The 16,309-nt window shown below is 46.1% G+C and overlaps 3 protein-coding genes across 8 annotated transcripts in view; 2 read left to right on the forward strand and 1 right to left on the reverse strand.

Annotated features, from left to right (window-relative positions):
• The window catches only part of LOC149347008 (uncharacterized), a 318,847-nt gene that overhangs the window by 237,668 nt on the left and 64,870 nt on the right, over positions 1-16,309 (forward strand). Inside the window, exons 1-3 of one of the 6 annotated variants that reach the window (XM_089586806.1) lie at positions 4,993-6,216; positions 6,791-6,939; positions 15,012-15,160. The exons of the other annotated variants lie outside the window; for them this stretch is intronic. Of the exons in view, the coding sequence (XP_089442932.1) occupies positions 6,050-6,216; positions 6,791-6,939; positions 15,012-15,160 (465 nt within the window). The 5' untranslated portion in view covers positions 4,993-6,049. Of the gene's footprint in view, positions 1-4,992; positions 6,217-6,790; positions 6,940-15,011; positions 15,161-16,309 lie in introns of those variants that run through there. 6 annotated transcript variants of the gene reach the window in all.
• Positions 1-16,309, reverse strand: part of LOC149347012 (cytosolic endo-beta-N-acetylglucosaminidase-like) — a 218,180-nt gene that overhangs the window by 162,576 nt on the left and 39,295 nt on the right. The window lies entirely within an intron of this gene.
• LOC149347013 (uncharacterized) lies at positions 92-2,835 on the forward strand. The gene is made up of 4 exons (XM_089586022.1): positions 92-203; positions 360-729; positions 836-922; positions 1,718-2,835. The coding sequence occupies exons 1-4, from the start codon at positions 92-94 to the stop codon at positions 2,052-2,054; spliced, it is 906 nt and encodes a 301-aa protein (XP_089442148.1). The 3' UTR covers positions 2,055-2,835.

Consider the following 16,309-nt stretch of genomic DNA (forward strand, 5'->3'; position numbering starts at 1 on the left):
GCTAGCAGACGAAGCGCATGCGCATTTGGCACATCCGCGCCAATTTACGCGCGCTTTCGCTCCCTTCTTTTGACGCGGACAGCTGCGCGACATGGCCTCCGAAACAATTTTGCTCGACGGAGTCGAGACGCGCGCGCACCCGGAGCTTGGCCCGGACGGCATGCCCGTCATAGAAGAAGGATTGCCGGTGTATGTCACCGACGGTACGTACTACTTTGCATGCGCCTGCCATAGTAGTATAGTTCCAAGTACAATACCGCATTACCAAGTGCCATATACTTCTTGTCGCATTTACTAGCTAAGCATATCACATTTTGCAGGTGGCGTTCGACTGCGGATTGCCCTTCTCGACTCTGCAGGTACAGGCGCAGAAAGCGCCGACTTTCGCGGGCATGAAACAGCCGCCGTAGGCTCGGACAGCGCCGACTTCAACGGCCAGGAAACAGCCGCCGTAGGCTCGGACAGCGCCTCGGATGAACTTTGGCCGAGACAGAAGACTTTGGTCCTGATCCAGCTCTATAAAGAATTTAAAGAAAACCCGGCAAGGCGTCTAAAGACGAGAAAACAGATGTGGGAGATGCTGGCGGCCAGGTTGAACGACGTTTTCGGAGGCAACCTAGCACCTAGCCAAGTTGAAAACAAGTGGCGTACGCTTGAAAGAGCATACAAGCGAGTGCGAGAGCACAACTCTCGCTCTGGCAATGACCGTCGGACATGCGAGTTTGAAGAGTGAGTGTATACTGTTATGATTCTCATCCCAGTTGACATATAAAGTCCTGACAAACTGACACGCATGCTAACACATGTCGGTGGGTTCATTATTTGTTATGCCCAGGGAGTTGAGTGAGCTGCTGGACAAGAGCCACGCCGTGAACCCGCCGTGTTTGCTGGGGCCCGGGGTTGCGCGGACCCAAGACACTGAGTAAGTTTATGGCCTCTTAATTTACTCCCGCGCCACTGGTTTTATTTAAAGTTATATATTTGTGGAAGCAGCAGAAAGAAACTGCGGAGAAACCATGCTGGGATTGTTTTTTTGTTTTTTTTTTCTGCCTAATGTTCCGTAAGCCGGCAATTTTTTCTTTTCGCAGTGATAATTTCTGGCACTGTTTTTTGGCAGATTTTGCTTGCGTGTTTTCTTTGTAATGCGCATGAATTAATTCGAGAACTTAGGTCACATAGCGGCACTCGTTTGCAACTTGAATATTTTCTCGTGCTCGTTTGGTTTCACCTGGCTTTGACATAAACCTTAAGTATAGCCTACGTCAGGCATAGAAAAACTGATGTGATCTGTTTTAATTCAGTATAATGGTAACGCCAGCCTAGCCTCAAGAGCCAGAGTGATAACCTAGGCAGAATCAACGATTATCGCATGGTGCCGCTTCAGGGCATGAAATTAAAAAATGGAACTGAATTGGGAAGGAATCGTTTTATTATACCAACCCAGAATGTTTACATCTCAGCCTGGTAAAACGTACCGAAACAACATGGGAAAAAAAATTGATTTGGATCTCGTAAGCGAACATATCATGTGGAAACGAAGAAAGCACGAACCAAATTTGTTGTCAGTGCTGTGTTAAGGAAGTACTAAGGGTTTTAAATGAAGCTGTAAAACATTTATACAGGTAGATCATGAGAAATGCCAGTTTTGTTCAAGATCTTTCATTTAACGCCAGCTTTACTCAAGTGGTCCTTTTTCATTGCCACTGTGTATTTACAGCCCATCATGTCTGCAACCCACTACCGTGAGCGTTCAGCAGAGTCCAACCGTAGGAGACCAATGCACCGGTGGCAGGGATGTACCTGACAACTCATTCCAAGAGCCACTGCGCACTGAAACAACCACTGCAAAGAGGGCACGTCTGGACTCAACACGTGCTGTGGTGCAGGGCTTCTTAAGCCACCTTCGTGAAGCTGAGCTGAACCGACAAAAAAGGCATGAGGACCGCATGGCTGCTCGCAGGCAGGCCCATGTTGAGCGACTTGCTGCTCTTGAAAAATTTGCTTCAAGATTCGAGTGTCGGCACTCCACAGCAAATGTTGAGCCTGTTGAGTAGCTTATAATTACTTACAGCATCATGAGGTGAACAGCGCAATCTGAGACACACACAGAGGACAAAGAATGCGGATGAACACAGCGCTGTGTTCATTCTCATTCTTCGTCCTCTGTACAAGTGTCTAAGATTGCTCTGCTCACCTCATGCTGCTTCGTCAGCAGCTAGCCCGCAAAGATGTATATTGCTTACAGTAATCTCATTCACAACATCTTCACATCATTTCTGTGCATTTGTTTGGTGTTTAGTTTTCATAATGAAGCAACTTTGTAAGCAATTTTGTATTTTTTGCATTCCTGTCCGTGCTTTTTGCTAATTTCCTTTTTACTGAAACATCCTTGGATTGTTGTTTCCAGCATTTGCTGTCATTTATATTGTTTGCCCACCGTGCTAAGATCTCGCAGAAGATTGTAGAAACAATAAATTAAATTATTTTTCCCATACGTTAAGAACTGCAATATTTAACTTTTAGTTCCATACTTTTCATGTTTTTCCAGGGGCATAAGTACATGTTACCTTGCTAGCTTTTATTGAATGCCTAATTTTATTCACTGTACTCTAACATTACATCTCCCATGTTGATCTTTTAAACGGTTCTGTGTTCAGTTAAAAGCATTCTATAACTTGTTCCTGAATAATAGATGTTGTGTATTTTTATTTATTGTTCCGGTTAACAGATGTTAGTGGAAACTGTTTTATTTACATTGATTTGTTTGCAATCAAGTTACATTGCAATGTGACTTCAAACAGTATTATTTACATTTTCAATAAAAATATCACACAATAGTTTTGGCTCAGTCTTGAGAATATATCTGAAAATGTCACCTGGCACAGTTCATGCAGATTTTGCTCAACAAATTGGCAAGCCCTGGTTCTTGGTTTCACCACTTCATAGATTTTGTGCTACGCTGTCCCGTAAAGCAACAGCAAAAGAAGGTGCTTCATGTGTTTCAAGGGTGGTTTCATCGTCGGCCTCTATGTCAGTGGTATCTGGCAAATCCTCCAGTGTGTCAGCACGGCGCCTTGCCATATTGTGGAGCACACATGCTGCCATGACAACATATGCAGCCTTGGATACATCCCACACGTCAATGTAATTCAAGCGCTGAAATCTTGCTTTGACGAGGCCAAAGGTGCCTTCAATGACGACTCGTTGCCTAGTATGGGCACTGTTGAAAGCAGCCATCCATGGTTTCCAAGCTCCTGTCTGGCGATATGGAGGCAGAAGCCATGGCAAGAGCGGGTAAGCTGCGTCTCCTAGCAGGTAGCCGCCTGGAAATGCAGCAAATGGTTACCATGACTATAAAGTACTCTCCACTACTGTATATGTCATACATCACAACTGCATATGTTCACTCATAGAGAATCAATAGAAAGGTATGTGTTTTTTTTTCTTTGTAGATTCGTGTTGATAAAGGAAACTATATTACTACAGGTTTTCGTCTCAGTCCTGATGATCCACAAAGTTTCTCAGCCATGTAGCATACATGTTCCTGTGCAGATCAATTTTTTATGTTTTCCATTTCTGTGCCCTTAGTTCAGAAGCTTCCAACTGTGATGCCACAAACTAACGCTGACACCTGTTCCACACCTGCTCCCCGCCACCTCAAAAAAAATTTGAGCCTTGTGGAAGGTCTTTGTAGGCACTCTGACCAAAGAGTGAGATTTGTTTTGCAGGTATTGATGTTTTAATATTATTTGAATCTGTACTTTGACACACAGCTTGTGACGGAGAGAGGGGTCACGAAACAATATCAACTCAGCATTAGAAAGAACACCCCCGAGACTCATTTTGAAGAGCAGGAACTGAGTTACACGAAAGTGACAAACAGCATAAAGCCCTTTTTCGCACTCTGCTCAATTATGCGCGGCAAACCCCCCCCCCCCCCCCCCCAACCCCCGCTTTTTTTTTCTTTTTTCTATTTATTGTCATAATGCCTCTACAGAGCGCCCTTAAGTTTTCAGATTACAAAGTGCGAACTTACCTTCGCATTTTGAAGCTGCCTCTTCGAACAGGAAGCTGTGCCGTAGGACTCGGGCGTCATGAACGCTCCCAGGGAATCCGATGAACACGTCTGTGAACATCATGTCCGCATCGCACACGCCTTGCAGTAATATTGAGTGAAATTTCTTGCGATTATAATAGCTCTCCTCCGATTCCGACGGCCTCGAAATACGGACATGGCACCCATCAATGGCACCAATGACATCTGGCAGGCCAACAGGCTCTCCGTGGCGAGTGTACAGAGCACGAAATGCCCGCTTGTTGAGAGCCTGCTCTTCACGATCCGGCCAGCGGATCTCCCTTCCACTTACAGACCATAGAAAGTCCAGGACTCTGTTTATGGCGACGTGGGCGGTTGATTCGCTGACATCAAATTTGTCGGCGATCTGATAGAGCGCCCATTGGGTCCCGATGTAAGTGAGAGCGATCAGGACAGTTTTCTCGGCTGCGATTTTTGGCCTCCCTCTTAGGCCTTCGGGGTAGAAAGAGGAGTGCTGGAACTCGTCCACTAGAGTCGCCGCGGTTGATCGTGATAGTCGAAAAAGCTTCCTGAACTCGAAGTCCAAGTAGCGCGGCACAACCTCTTCCACATACAGCTTCACCCTGTGTCGGTCCTTGCGTTCCAACTGTGAAAGCAGAAGGCACATTACAAATGTGTCTCCAAAATCGTCGTCGTCGGATTCCTCAGAGTCGGAGCTATCAGACTCCAACATCTGGTCTGCTACAAAAAGCGCGCCAAATTTATCGAGCGGCATCGCTCCCCTCTTCCCTCTGCGCTGACTGCCCGCGGGCTGCCAGCCAGCACCGCTCGCACGTGATCATGACGTAGCTTCCTGCCTGACAGGAAACCGCGAACTGCCCGAGGACTATCAGAAGGTCTCTTCGATTTGGCAGCACCAGCTGCACCAGTTCAAGGGGTGCAGCACCGTCGTCCTCGTTTTTCCGGTGCCGCGCGCGCCCTTTGCACTTTTCTCCTCGTTTTGTCAAGGTGCAGGCCTGGTTCTGCACGAGTTCTTCGCCGCCTTGCACTCGGTCTGAAGGTAGTGCTGGAAGTTGTGCAGCATGGCGCGGCTGCACTTGCGCCTTCGTTTTGCCAATGGCCGGTGCGCGCTAGTGTACGGGCTGTATCTGCACTTGATGAACTGGCGCTGCACGCTCACGTGATCGCTTGGCACCGCTGCAGAACTAGCACAGCCAGTGCAAGCCAAATCGAAGAGACCTAGAGCTCGGTAAATCGAAGAAGCCCATTGTTTCTCTTTCAAAGTTTTCCCGGCTTCTTGTCATTGAGCAAGCGATCTGAAGGACAAGTGTTCCTACCTTGCCTACGCAGAGAACGTATTGAAATATGACCGCAAGAGAGCAGAACTGACTGGTCAATAATTTTTAGTTCATTGAGGAAGTAATTTTTAGTACTTGGCGCAAGTAACATTTTTTTAATCTGTTCAAAAAGACACGTTAGGGCTAGAAAAAAAACTTAATTGCAATTGATTTTTATTTGCGCTAAGAACTAATAAATACTGACCAGTCCTGCTCTCTTGCGGTCATAATTAAACATGTTCTCTGCGGTAGGCGAGATCGCTTGGTCAATGACAATGTGCCGGGAAAAACTTTGAAAGAGTAACAATGAGATTACGGCGAGGCGATTTTCAAAGTGTTGGTGATGCTGCTGCCGGGATGAAGACATCGAGATTCCTTCGTCTCCATGTGTGAATTGTGACAAGAAAGGGACTGGCGGTTCGAAAGATTCGAGTGTTGACAACATAGAGTTGTTGACAAGTTCTGAACGCTTGGAACAAACGCTGGTGTAGCTCGTGCCCGATAGTTTCTCTCGGCTTTGAGCTCGTGTTTCGTGACTTTATTTTTTTTAAACAAATGTGTTCCAAGTGATTCAGGGCACAGAAACGGCATATTTTTGCTGGTCCAGAACGTGCTGAGTCTTGCTGCCTGTGTCAGTTTAGTCCTTGCAAGTTTGTCAAAGACGTCCATCGAGGCGATGTCTAATCCGGAGGACGCCGTGCTGAAGACACTGGAGGAATTTCTGGGCTTCAAGAAACCGCAGTCGTGTGCCGTCGAACTGCTCAGAGACGTGAAGCGTGGCAAACTGGATGACCCGAAGATTCTTTTCTGCCTCGACATTATGGGAGGCTCTCTGGAGGACAGGTACAGCACTACACACGCGATCTAAACCGGTAAAAACTGACAAGACTTGAAGAAAAAACAAAAAGAGTGGCACTGTTCGATGCCGCAAAGTAGTGCGTACTATCGCGTGCAAGTTGAACAGGAGCAGGGGAGCGAAACGGTTGCGTAAGAGTAAAAATATTTCGGTTGTTAATGGCGGTGTCCAACCATAAACACGCGTAGCACTCTTTCGTTAGGCGACTGCTTGTTCGTATAAACATCCGAAGTAAAGTTGGCCAGCTGCACTTTGTTCGGACATGGACTTGGGGCATTTTTCTAGAGTGAGAACAAGTTAAATTTTGCAGGGACGGGACCCCAAAGAGAAACTGGGGTCTATTAGTGGCGCTTATTATGAAAAAAACTAGTTAGCACATGCTGTTTTGTATTTCCTGCGACTGCATACATCGCTGTCAGTGTTAGCCGAATTTTGTCGTATTTTGTCATTGTAGCTTAATTCCGACGAATGTGTGTGAACACGCTTCAGCTGGAAGCCTAGTGTTTATTGTTCTATTTTCACGGTAGCAGATGTTGAAGGCTACCACTTGTTTCCTACTAGGTTCATCCACGGATGTGAGAAGTCTGACAGCTACCGGTTTCATCACTGGCACTTGATCAACAGCTTCGTCTACTCTTCACACCACCTGGTCACGATCCCACCTCCCGGGTGGATTTCTGCTGGCCATAAGCATGGCGTCAAGGTTTTAGGTGGGCCGCTCAATTCATGCAACAGTTCAACAGGATGCATGCAGTTGCTGGAGCTTGGGTGTTTTCTTTTTTCTGACCATAACACTGAATATTGGTAGCATCGTAAGCGTTTTCCTCATGTTATAATCATGGCCTCTTATTTCTTATTACAAACTATTCAAGATTAGTAAACTGTTTGCCAGGAATAAAATGTTCCAAACGTTAAAAACCTGGCGACAAGGATCGGTGTTGAACCCATACCGGTGCCTGTTGCCAGGATGGTAACTGGAACCTGCAACAGCAACTTCAACGAGACAATCAAAGCTGTTAACCAGGGAGAGACAATATCAAGTGCGTTGAACCCCAGGAGTTTAGACCTCTATGAAGAGCACTCATCAAAGTACAGGAGGGTGTTGTGTCGGAACTAGCAGTGTGGGGAACTGGGCAGTGTATCGTTGGTTGTGCCGGTAGATTAACACTCGGGACCAGTTCCGCACAAGAACGTCAACGAGGCCTTTGTTCATGCTCGTTTTATACCCTCAGATGGAAAGGGCACACAAGTTCCAAGCATGTGCGCCGCAGATGGAGAACGTGAGCATGCGTCACACTCAACTTACCTACATGATACAGGCAGTGACATCCTTGATCATGGGAGCATGTATCATTCTGATTGCTTGGAACGGCAGTCATGATTTTGTGTGCGTGCTCAGAATAAGGCACTTGTTGCTAACATTAACACTCGATAAAAAAGGCAGTGGTGGTAATGTTCTTATCTCGTGTGTTAAATGCAGTATGCCGCATTCCTGCTTCCATTACTGGGACTACCTGTTCAACACCCATAGCATGTAAGAGTATCTGCGCACGAGACGGCTAATGTAAAACACTGTAAAACGTTCACACTACTCTCTGGTTGAACAAGCCTGCCCTATAACACAGCAGCTTCAGCACCTCTAACTGCCTCTCCCAACTGAGAGTGCCCTTGAGGAGCAACAGGGGCTTTCCTTGGGCGCCAGTCCAAACGTTTGAAACGGAGTTTTCCCTCTTGGTGCTCTCCTGCAGCTCGCCCAGTGTCACTGGCTGCAGTTCCTAACAAAGCGTCTTTGTATGATTGAAACAGTGCAATGCCGAAGACCAAAGAAGAGAGCAGAGGAAAGGAGGAAATGGACAACACAACACTGAACTAACAACTGCCATTTATTTGGCACGCTGTGAGTATAAATACATTTAGGCACCAAAATAGAAAACAACGCAAAGAGCTCATTCATGCACCCGAATCCCTGCAAGCCAACACGAGCTAAGATGTGCAATTCAGGAAGTGAAATTCTTTTTGTGATAAAGATGCTGATGGAGCACTTACACATGTATCGCCATACTTCTTGATATTTGAAGCCTCGATCATTTAACCACACAGCTGGTCTTTGCTCCTTGCAACAACTCCGCAAAAATTAAACTGTGGGGAGCAATCGCACTCACGGCAGTGCATGCTGAGGTTATGAGACCGCAACAATATTGATAACAAAGAGTCTCGTAACCTCAGCATGCATTTCTTTGAGTGTGATTGCTCCTCACAGTTTAATTTTTGCGGAGTTCTTGCTTGGAACAAAGACCAGCTTCGAGGCTTCGAATAATCGAGGCTTTGAATATAAAGTATGGCGATACATGTGTAAGTGCTCCATCATCATCTCTATCACAAAAAGAACTTCGCTTCCTGAATTGCACATCTTAGCTTGTGTTGGCTTGCAGGGATCCGCTTGCATGAATGAGCTCTTTGCGTTGTTTCCTATTTTGGTGCCTAAATGTATTTATACTCACAGCATGCCAAATAAATGGCAGTTGTTAGTTCAGTGTTGTGTTGTCCATTTCCTCCTTTCCTCTGCTCTCTTCTTTGGTCTTCGGCATTGCACTGTTTCAATCATACCATGCATAACCAACTCGCCCATCAGTTCCCGTGCTTTAAAGTATCTTTCATCATCAGCCTAACTACGCCTACTGCAGGACAAAGGTCTTCCTCGTATCTCTCACATTAACCCTGTCCTTTGCCATCTGCGCCCACCATAACCTCGCATATTTCGTTACCTCGTCCACCCAATTAACTTTCTGCCACCCTCTGCCTTCTCTTGGAATCCAGTCTGTTGCCCTTAACAAACACAGTCACCTTTCCTTTGCATTACATGCTATGCCCTTGCCCATTTGTTCATGATCTTAACTAGAATATGGTTAACTTGTGTTGGTTCCCTGACCCAATCTGCTCGCCTCATGTCACTTGACTCTCTTTTCCTACCTGAGGAAAATGATCGTTTTTAGCAGGTTTCAGTTGTTTTTTTTTGTTTCTATAAAAAACAGTTGCACTTAAAATTTTATGCAGTACACAGAAACAAAGCTAAGTAATTGTGCTTTTTAGGCATTTATATTTGAATAACGAATTGCCCGTTACAACAGAATGTTTATTTGCCAAAAACAAGGTTTTAGGGAAGAATTCAACAAAACTTTAAAGACATGCTTTTATCGAAAAAAAAGAAAACGGTACGAATTTTTTGAAGCATGCGAAGTTTTTGGTATTCTATTGATCATGAACTTTGAAAAAAATCAAATTTCTATCTTGAACAGTGTTCTTGCTGCGAAACAATAAATAGCAATTTTATAGTTTGGCACCAGAGCGCAGCCACCTGTGCTTCGCCACGTCTTCGGAGCCCGTTCAAAAAGAAAACTTGAGGGGGCGGTTAAGTTCTGTCTTAAGGGCATGGCGCGGCAGCATTAATGGGTTAATGCCCATATATGCGGAATTGGCAATTGTCGAGTTCACATTCACATATCGCTGGGAGTCCTCATACCACTCCTGGCTCAGTGCAGCGTTTAAGCCATGTGCGCCACTGCCCTCTGGTGGCAGGTGCTGCCACCGGTGGGGCTCGTGAGGCCCATGTTGCTCTTCCCGAGCTACCTCTCGCGACCAATCATTAATTTAATTGCCTCCTGCCAGGGTGGGCAGCTTGCTGACAATCAGCGGGCATGTTGTGGTGATGCCACTTGGTCATGTGACCGAGGTGGCCCTCCTAGTTTACTGGTGAGCTCGGTTCCTCCGGTCACTCGGGCTGCCAGGCTTCAAGCAGTTGTCGATTCCGGACAGTTTTTCCCCACATGGTTGTATTAGCACTGTCGTGTTAAAAATAAACTCCATCAAAAAAAAAAATTTTGTTGTCAAACTACAAACCAGATGACACAGCGTGCCATAAGCATCGCAGAAGGCCCTGAAGTTGAGTGGCGAAGTTCTCTCTTTCTACAGGGTAGCTTTAATGCTTTGGCGTCGATCTTTCGTCAGTTGAGAGAGATTGCTAGTATCCTGTCTAACCATTCTGCTGCCTACTTCAATCACGCATCCATAACGACAGCTGCCTGTGGGATGGAAAGAATAGCTTTTATGCTATGGCGTGCATTAATCAGATCTTTGGCCTCCTGAGAGTATCCTTTCAAAGCATTCTACCGTCTACTTCTATTGCGCACTCTGTAGCAACAGCTGTCAGGTTATCGTTTACTGCTTGAACATCACAGCTGTCGTCTTCAGTTAGAGCTGAATATCTGTTCTGCAGTGGTATCCCGAATTTCCCTACTTTCCTTCTTACTGCTGACTCGTTGATGGGCTCCTGCCTCGCTGGTTTCTTCCATTCTCTCCACGTGTCTATGCTAGTTCACGATCTTACCATCCTCTGGTCACTGCATCTCACTCTGGTGAGCACCTCCCATCCTGCATGATGCGAAGTGTTCGCAGAATATGAAGTCTGCTTCATTTTTAGCCTCGTCATTCAGGCTCTTTCATGTCCACTCCTGGTTGCCCGTTTATGCCAGGATGTGTGCATGACCGAAACATTATTTTATTTTGCTAATTCTGCTAATAAATCTCCATTGGTATTCCTAGAACCTATGGCATATTCATCCACTGCCTGGCGTACTGCCTGTGTTTTGCCTACCTTGGCATTGACATCACTGATCAGTACAGTGTACTTTGCTCTTACTTTAATCATTACCGATTCTACGTTTGGATTTAAGCTTTCGACTATCTGGTCATCATGGCTAGATGTAGGCATGTAGGCATGTACCTCCTTCAACAATTTGCACGTCTTGTTAAGCTTAATTACGGTAACTGCCACCTTTATGTTAATGCTGTAGAATTCCTCTATGCTGCTAGCTGTGTCCTTATTGATTGGGAATCTACATCTAGCCCTCGTCTGTCTGCTAAACTGCGAGAGCATGGTATATGCTCGTCCTTTACCACTGTATAAGCTTCTCCTGGCCTCCTAACCTAAGCCCTGTGACTTTCCATTTAATATCTGCTAGCATCTGAAACGCCACTGTTAGGCTAGCTTTTAGCGATGCCAAACTATCGGGAAATTGACTATTGATAGTATACTACTATCGATAGAATATCGATAGTTTTATCGCTAGCACTATCGATAGTACTATCGGTAGTAGAATCGATAGTATTACTGTCGACAGTATTGCTACTGATAGTACCGCTCTCAATAGCAAGATTATCGATAGTAAGACTATAGATAGTAATACTGTTGATATTATGCATTCATTGGCCAGCGATATAGCCAAAACATTTGCGGCACCTGATTGGTTTCACGGTCTTATGAGGCGTAACGTCCCAAAGAGACTCAAGCTATGAGGGATGCCGTACTGCAAGTCTCCGGATAAATTCCGCCCAGTTGTGGTTCTTTGTCATGTACTGGCATAGCACAGTACACGGGCCTTTTGCCTTTCGCCTCCGTCAAAGTGGAACTGCCATGGCCTGGGACCCAACCCGCATTTTTCTAGTTAGCAGGCGAGTCCCATTACCCCCGTGCCACCACGGTGGCATTTGCGATAACAGGCTACCAGCAATACTCAATTCATGCATTTATGAAGTATCTTGTGGACGAAAGAATTATTTAATTCCGTAGTAAAGGACCCGGAGTATGTCCATCGATACATTCATGCTCAAAAGTAAAGCTTTTCTCAAGCTGCGCGACTTTGAGCTGTCCGATCTTTGTTTACTGAAATGTCGCATCCTCATTGCAACAGGGTAGTCTAGGACATGCGCGGTCATATCTACCTTGTGTTCAGTGCATGTAAATGTTATGCAATGCTTACGAAACATTTCGTCGCTGGTGAGGTTGCAAGTGTGGCAGTGGTTTATCGCTTAAAAAACTATGGAAGTGTTTCCCATAGAATACTAGTTGAGAAGGACATCTTGATACTCGAGCTAGATAAAAGATAAATATAAGCATGAAGTTACAGATTACAGGAAGCGGCTCATGTATCACATCGTAAACGAAGGCATTCGACAACGTCATGGCTGGAACAAGAAGAACGAACGTTAATTGCTGTGCATCGCATTATTTGTAGTCTCGTGATAGCATGGCATATGTACTGCGCACGTCAGGTGCCTTTTTCTTCTATACGCCGACTTGTATACAAGTTAACCAATTTTCAAGATAACGGACGGGGTTGTGAGAGCTTGCTAGAATTAAGATAAAATTAGTACCAATTTAAACTGAGACGAAAAAGCGGGACAGTTCAGTTTAAAAGGCAGCTGGGACAGTTTGTAAAAATGTGTGAAACTGCATTTGATGAAAGAACAAACAGCATAACAACTTGTGCTGGCTAACATGGCACCATCGCGTACTGCAGACGTCGTCTTGCTGATGTACCCGCTGCAGAAATGCTTTTCGCACACACGCTTTGCAACTAGGACAATCGCGACAGTAACACTTTACCCAGTAACTTTACATAGGGAATGTCTGCACAGCTCGGTGACGCGTAGGCTGCGAAAACGGGCGAGTCCTGTTAGTTACTCATACCATCATCTCGATACGATACACTCAGGAAACCAACTTTAGGACGCAGTTGATGCGCGTGGTTAATTTAATAGAATGGACAGAGCTATATATACCAGGTAGTATCGATACTACTATCGATACGTCCATCGAGATAGTACTATTGGTAGTACTATGGATAGCGCGCTATCGATATTACTATGGATATTTTTTTTTTTTTTACCATTGATAGTTCGGTAGTGACTCAACTATCGATAGTATCGATAGCCTTACCGGGTAAAATTCTGGTGTTTACACATTGCCAGGTCCGGCCTAAATGGTGGCCTGTCTGGAGACAGAGATTCTTAGCTCTCTCTGCTGTATCACAGGTCTCAACGCTGCCTTGTTCACAGGTCTGCATCACAAGTCTGAACGAGCCACTGGGGACTGCCAGGGATAGTTGACGTGTCCATATAGGAGGTTGTGGTCGAGCACTACACCAGGGTGGCCAAATGCTGTTCGTGTGAGAGGGTTGTCATTTGTGGTCGCCTGAATTAGACTGCATCCCAGTTCTGGTTGTTCAATTATATTGGTACTCTGTTGTTTAATGTGACAGTATTAAAAAGCTCATGTCGCAGAAAATTGGGCATTGTTGTTGGCGTTGGCGTAGTTGACCGTGACCGAGAAATCCGCGAAAAATCCCCAGAGGAGCAACCTAGGAGCCAGGTGGGCCACCAAGGTCACGTGACCTTGTGGCGTCATCACAAGCTGCCCACCGGATTGTGAGCAAACTGTGCACCCTGTCAGGTGGCATTTACATTAATGGCCGGTCACGAGAGATTGCTCGGGAAGAACAACCTGGGTCTCACAAGCAGGACCGGTGGCAGCACTTGGGAAGTGGCGCACTGCTTGGCCGCTGTGCCTGGAGTGGAATGAGGACTCCCAGAGATCTGTAAATATCAAGGCAGGAATTACCAGTTCTTCACATATGGGCATTAACCCATTAATGCTGTTGTGTCGTACTGTTATGGTGGAGCTGAAGTGTCCCCTCTATTTTTTTTTTATTTCCGTTGGAGAATTGCAGTGGGGCTAGGTTATGAACTGTGGTCCTGTCTGATCATTAACGTTCAAAATATCCTTACTGTGCCCAAAGAAAAGCCAGAACGTGTAACATTTGGCAACATTGGCGGCACTCTGAGAAACCTCCGTTCATTTCCTCCTTGTCGCTCAGTTCGAAAACACCCATGCAAGGTTAAACTATGGCATAGGTCTGTGTTTTGTGGCCTGTGAAGAATTATCAGGCGCTTGTGATGTACTACTGAAAATTGAATGTCCATTCTCCCTTTAAGCTGTGCCCAGGAATACATTGTATTTGCGGCCCAAAATCAGATGGACATTTGCTGCTCTCCTTCAGTCGCTTGAGTCCGCACTTCTTGCATGCGCCTCACTTGTGCCTGTGATTCGTTTACCTGGACCCATTTTCTGTTTAGAGAATTTTGCCATTTTTCTTGAACTATGATGATCTTGAGCCTCAGTATTTGCGTGTATAGACAGAGCGAGCTTTATCAGTTTTTTTCAGGACATGTAAAAGATATCACATTTGCCTTTGACCATTCTGTCTTCACAGTGGTATGTGAAACATAAATGGAGCGGGTCAATAGCAGGCAGAAAAAGGGAACACTTAAGGCCAGCGTCGGGAGATTGGAGTTCCACTGCAAGGATTCTGTGTGTTTGATGTGTTCTCTGCCAGAGTTGTGCAGAAATGTTCTGCAGAAATAGTTTGAATGCCTTCCCTTGTCCATGACCAGAAGTGTCATGTGATGCTGTTTGGCTCGGGGAGCTGTAATGCAAGGTGCTCTAGTCTCTGTGGATGCCATTAGCTGAAGCTCTTGTCCTTCTTTCATTTCAAAGCAGTGTTAATGCAGGCATCGGTGAGTAAAAGTTGCAAATTACAAGTGCATTGTTTGGTGGGCTATTTGCTATTTCATTGCACCTCGCTGCTTTGCTGTGTGTTGTTTATATCTGCGGCACTTATGAAGGCAAATGTCACAGCTTTGGAATTCTCTGAGGGAGCTTAAATTGGGGGTTACTGGCATGCATTGATGCTCTCTGAACATTCACCACCACCTATACCATACGCTCCATGAATAATGCGTAATGACAGTCTGGTTTTACGAAGGTAGGGCCTGCATTAGTGAGAAGCAAAGGAGGAGTGAATTCGGAAGCACAGCTAATGTCACATTTGACGGACATTCTCAAGGTGTAGGCTCCTGCATTAAGTGACTGGTTCTGGCCTTTCAGGGGCCTTTACCGTGGAGCCAGGTCCAGGCGCCAAGATCCTCAGCAAGATCAGAAAAGGCGACCTTGTGTCCATAGTTGCGTCCCAGCTGGCCCACATCACTGCTTCATGCAAGTTTGATGGATGGCTCATCAAGATCAAGTGTGGGATGGTTGGTGCCATTTGTAACTGTGTATCACTTCCTGGCATACATTAGTCACAGTGCAGGAGGTGGTTAAGGATTCAAATGCATACCATTGATTGATGCACGAGGTTGATGTACCTCAGGTCAAAGTAATCCGAGCCCTCCTCTGCAGCATTTCTCATTATTTCAGTGCGGCTTTGGGATTTTGAACCCTGTGCACTGTAACTTACCACATGCTGTTTCAGCCATCATTGGCAGTTGGCCGTGGAGATGATGTCATTTGAGTACTTTGGATATATCCTAGAGAACTGTCAATTCTCAGCCATTTCGACTTTGCAGCACTGCAAGAACTCTCCTTACTTTATTTGCCGCCTTTAAGTCTGTGCTTTGAGACTTCAGTGCTTGTTGTATCGACAACTACACATATATTGTGTCATCAACTTGTGCTGCTTCTCTTGCTGCTTTGCTCCAAACTCCGCGTAGCATACCTGCTGCTGCTACAGCCTTTCTTTTTCCTCGGGAGTTGATAGGGAGCCGAACTTTTGAGGAAAAAATCTTATATTTCTCTAATTATATAGTGTACCACTGTGATGTGCACACCACACTGTCGAGGGATTTTTGGAACGCGGCGTGTCGGCAGTGGGGCGTCGGACAGCCGAGCGCCGTGCGTGCCAGCCCCGCTTTGCGCATGTGCGCGTGCGAGTGGTGTGCGCGGGGCAGGTACGAGGAGCGTAGAGCTACTTTCCAGCAAACCGAGGTGTAAAGGAAGACACCGCACCACAAGTCTGGTCATTCAAGCGTGGGAGTGGCAGCTGTCGGACTCTGGGTCCGAGCTGCCAGTGACTTCCCTTGAATCATTGACGCAAGACCATTGAGCCTCATTCGAGCGTGGAGGTGGCAGCCGTCAGACTCTGGGTCTGTGCTCCCGTGGACTTCCCTTGAATCAACGATGCAGGCCTACTGAGAACGCCACTTTGCTGCCACGGCTTCCTTGGATGGGCTGCATAGGCCTACGGTGTATCGGGACGCCGTCGACGGGGCCTGGCTACGGTTTTCCTGCTGCAGCTGCTCAGTTCTTGGGGGCGGCTGACAGGAGTTTGTCAGCGTCTCCCGTGTGCATCTCCGTTCCTCATCTCCTGATGTTCTACTACTGCTTTTTTGGACGCAACGCCAGCG

This window comes from Amblyomma mixtum, chromosome 4, assembly GCF_055824585.1.
Source record: "Amblyomma mixtum isolate Tamu chromosome 4, ASM5582458v1, whole genome shotgun sequence".
NCBI lineage: Eukaryota > Metazoa > Arthropoda > Arachnida > Ixodida > Ixodidae > Amblyomma > Amblyomma mixtum.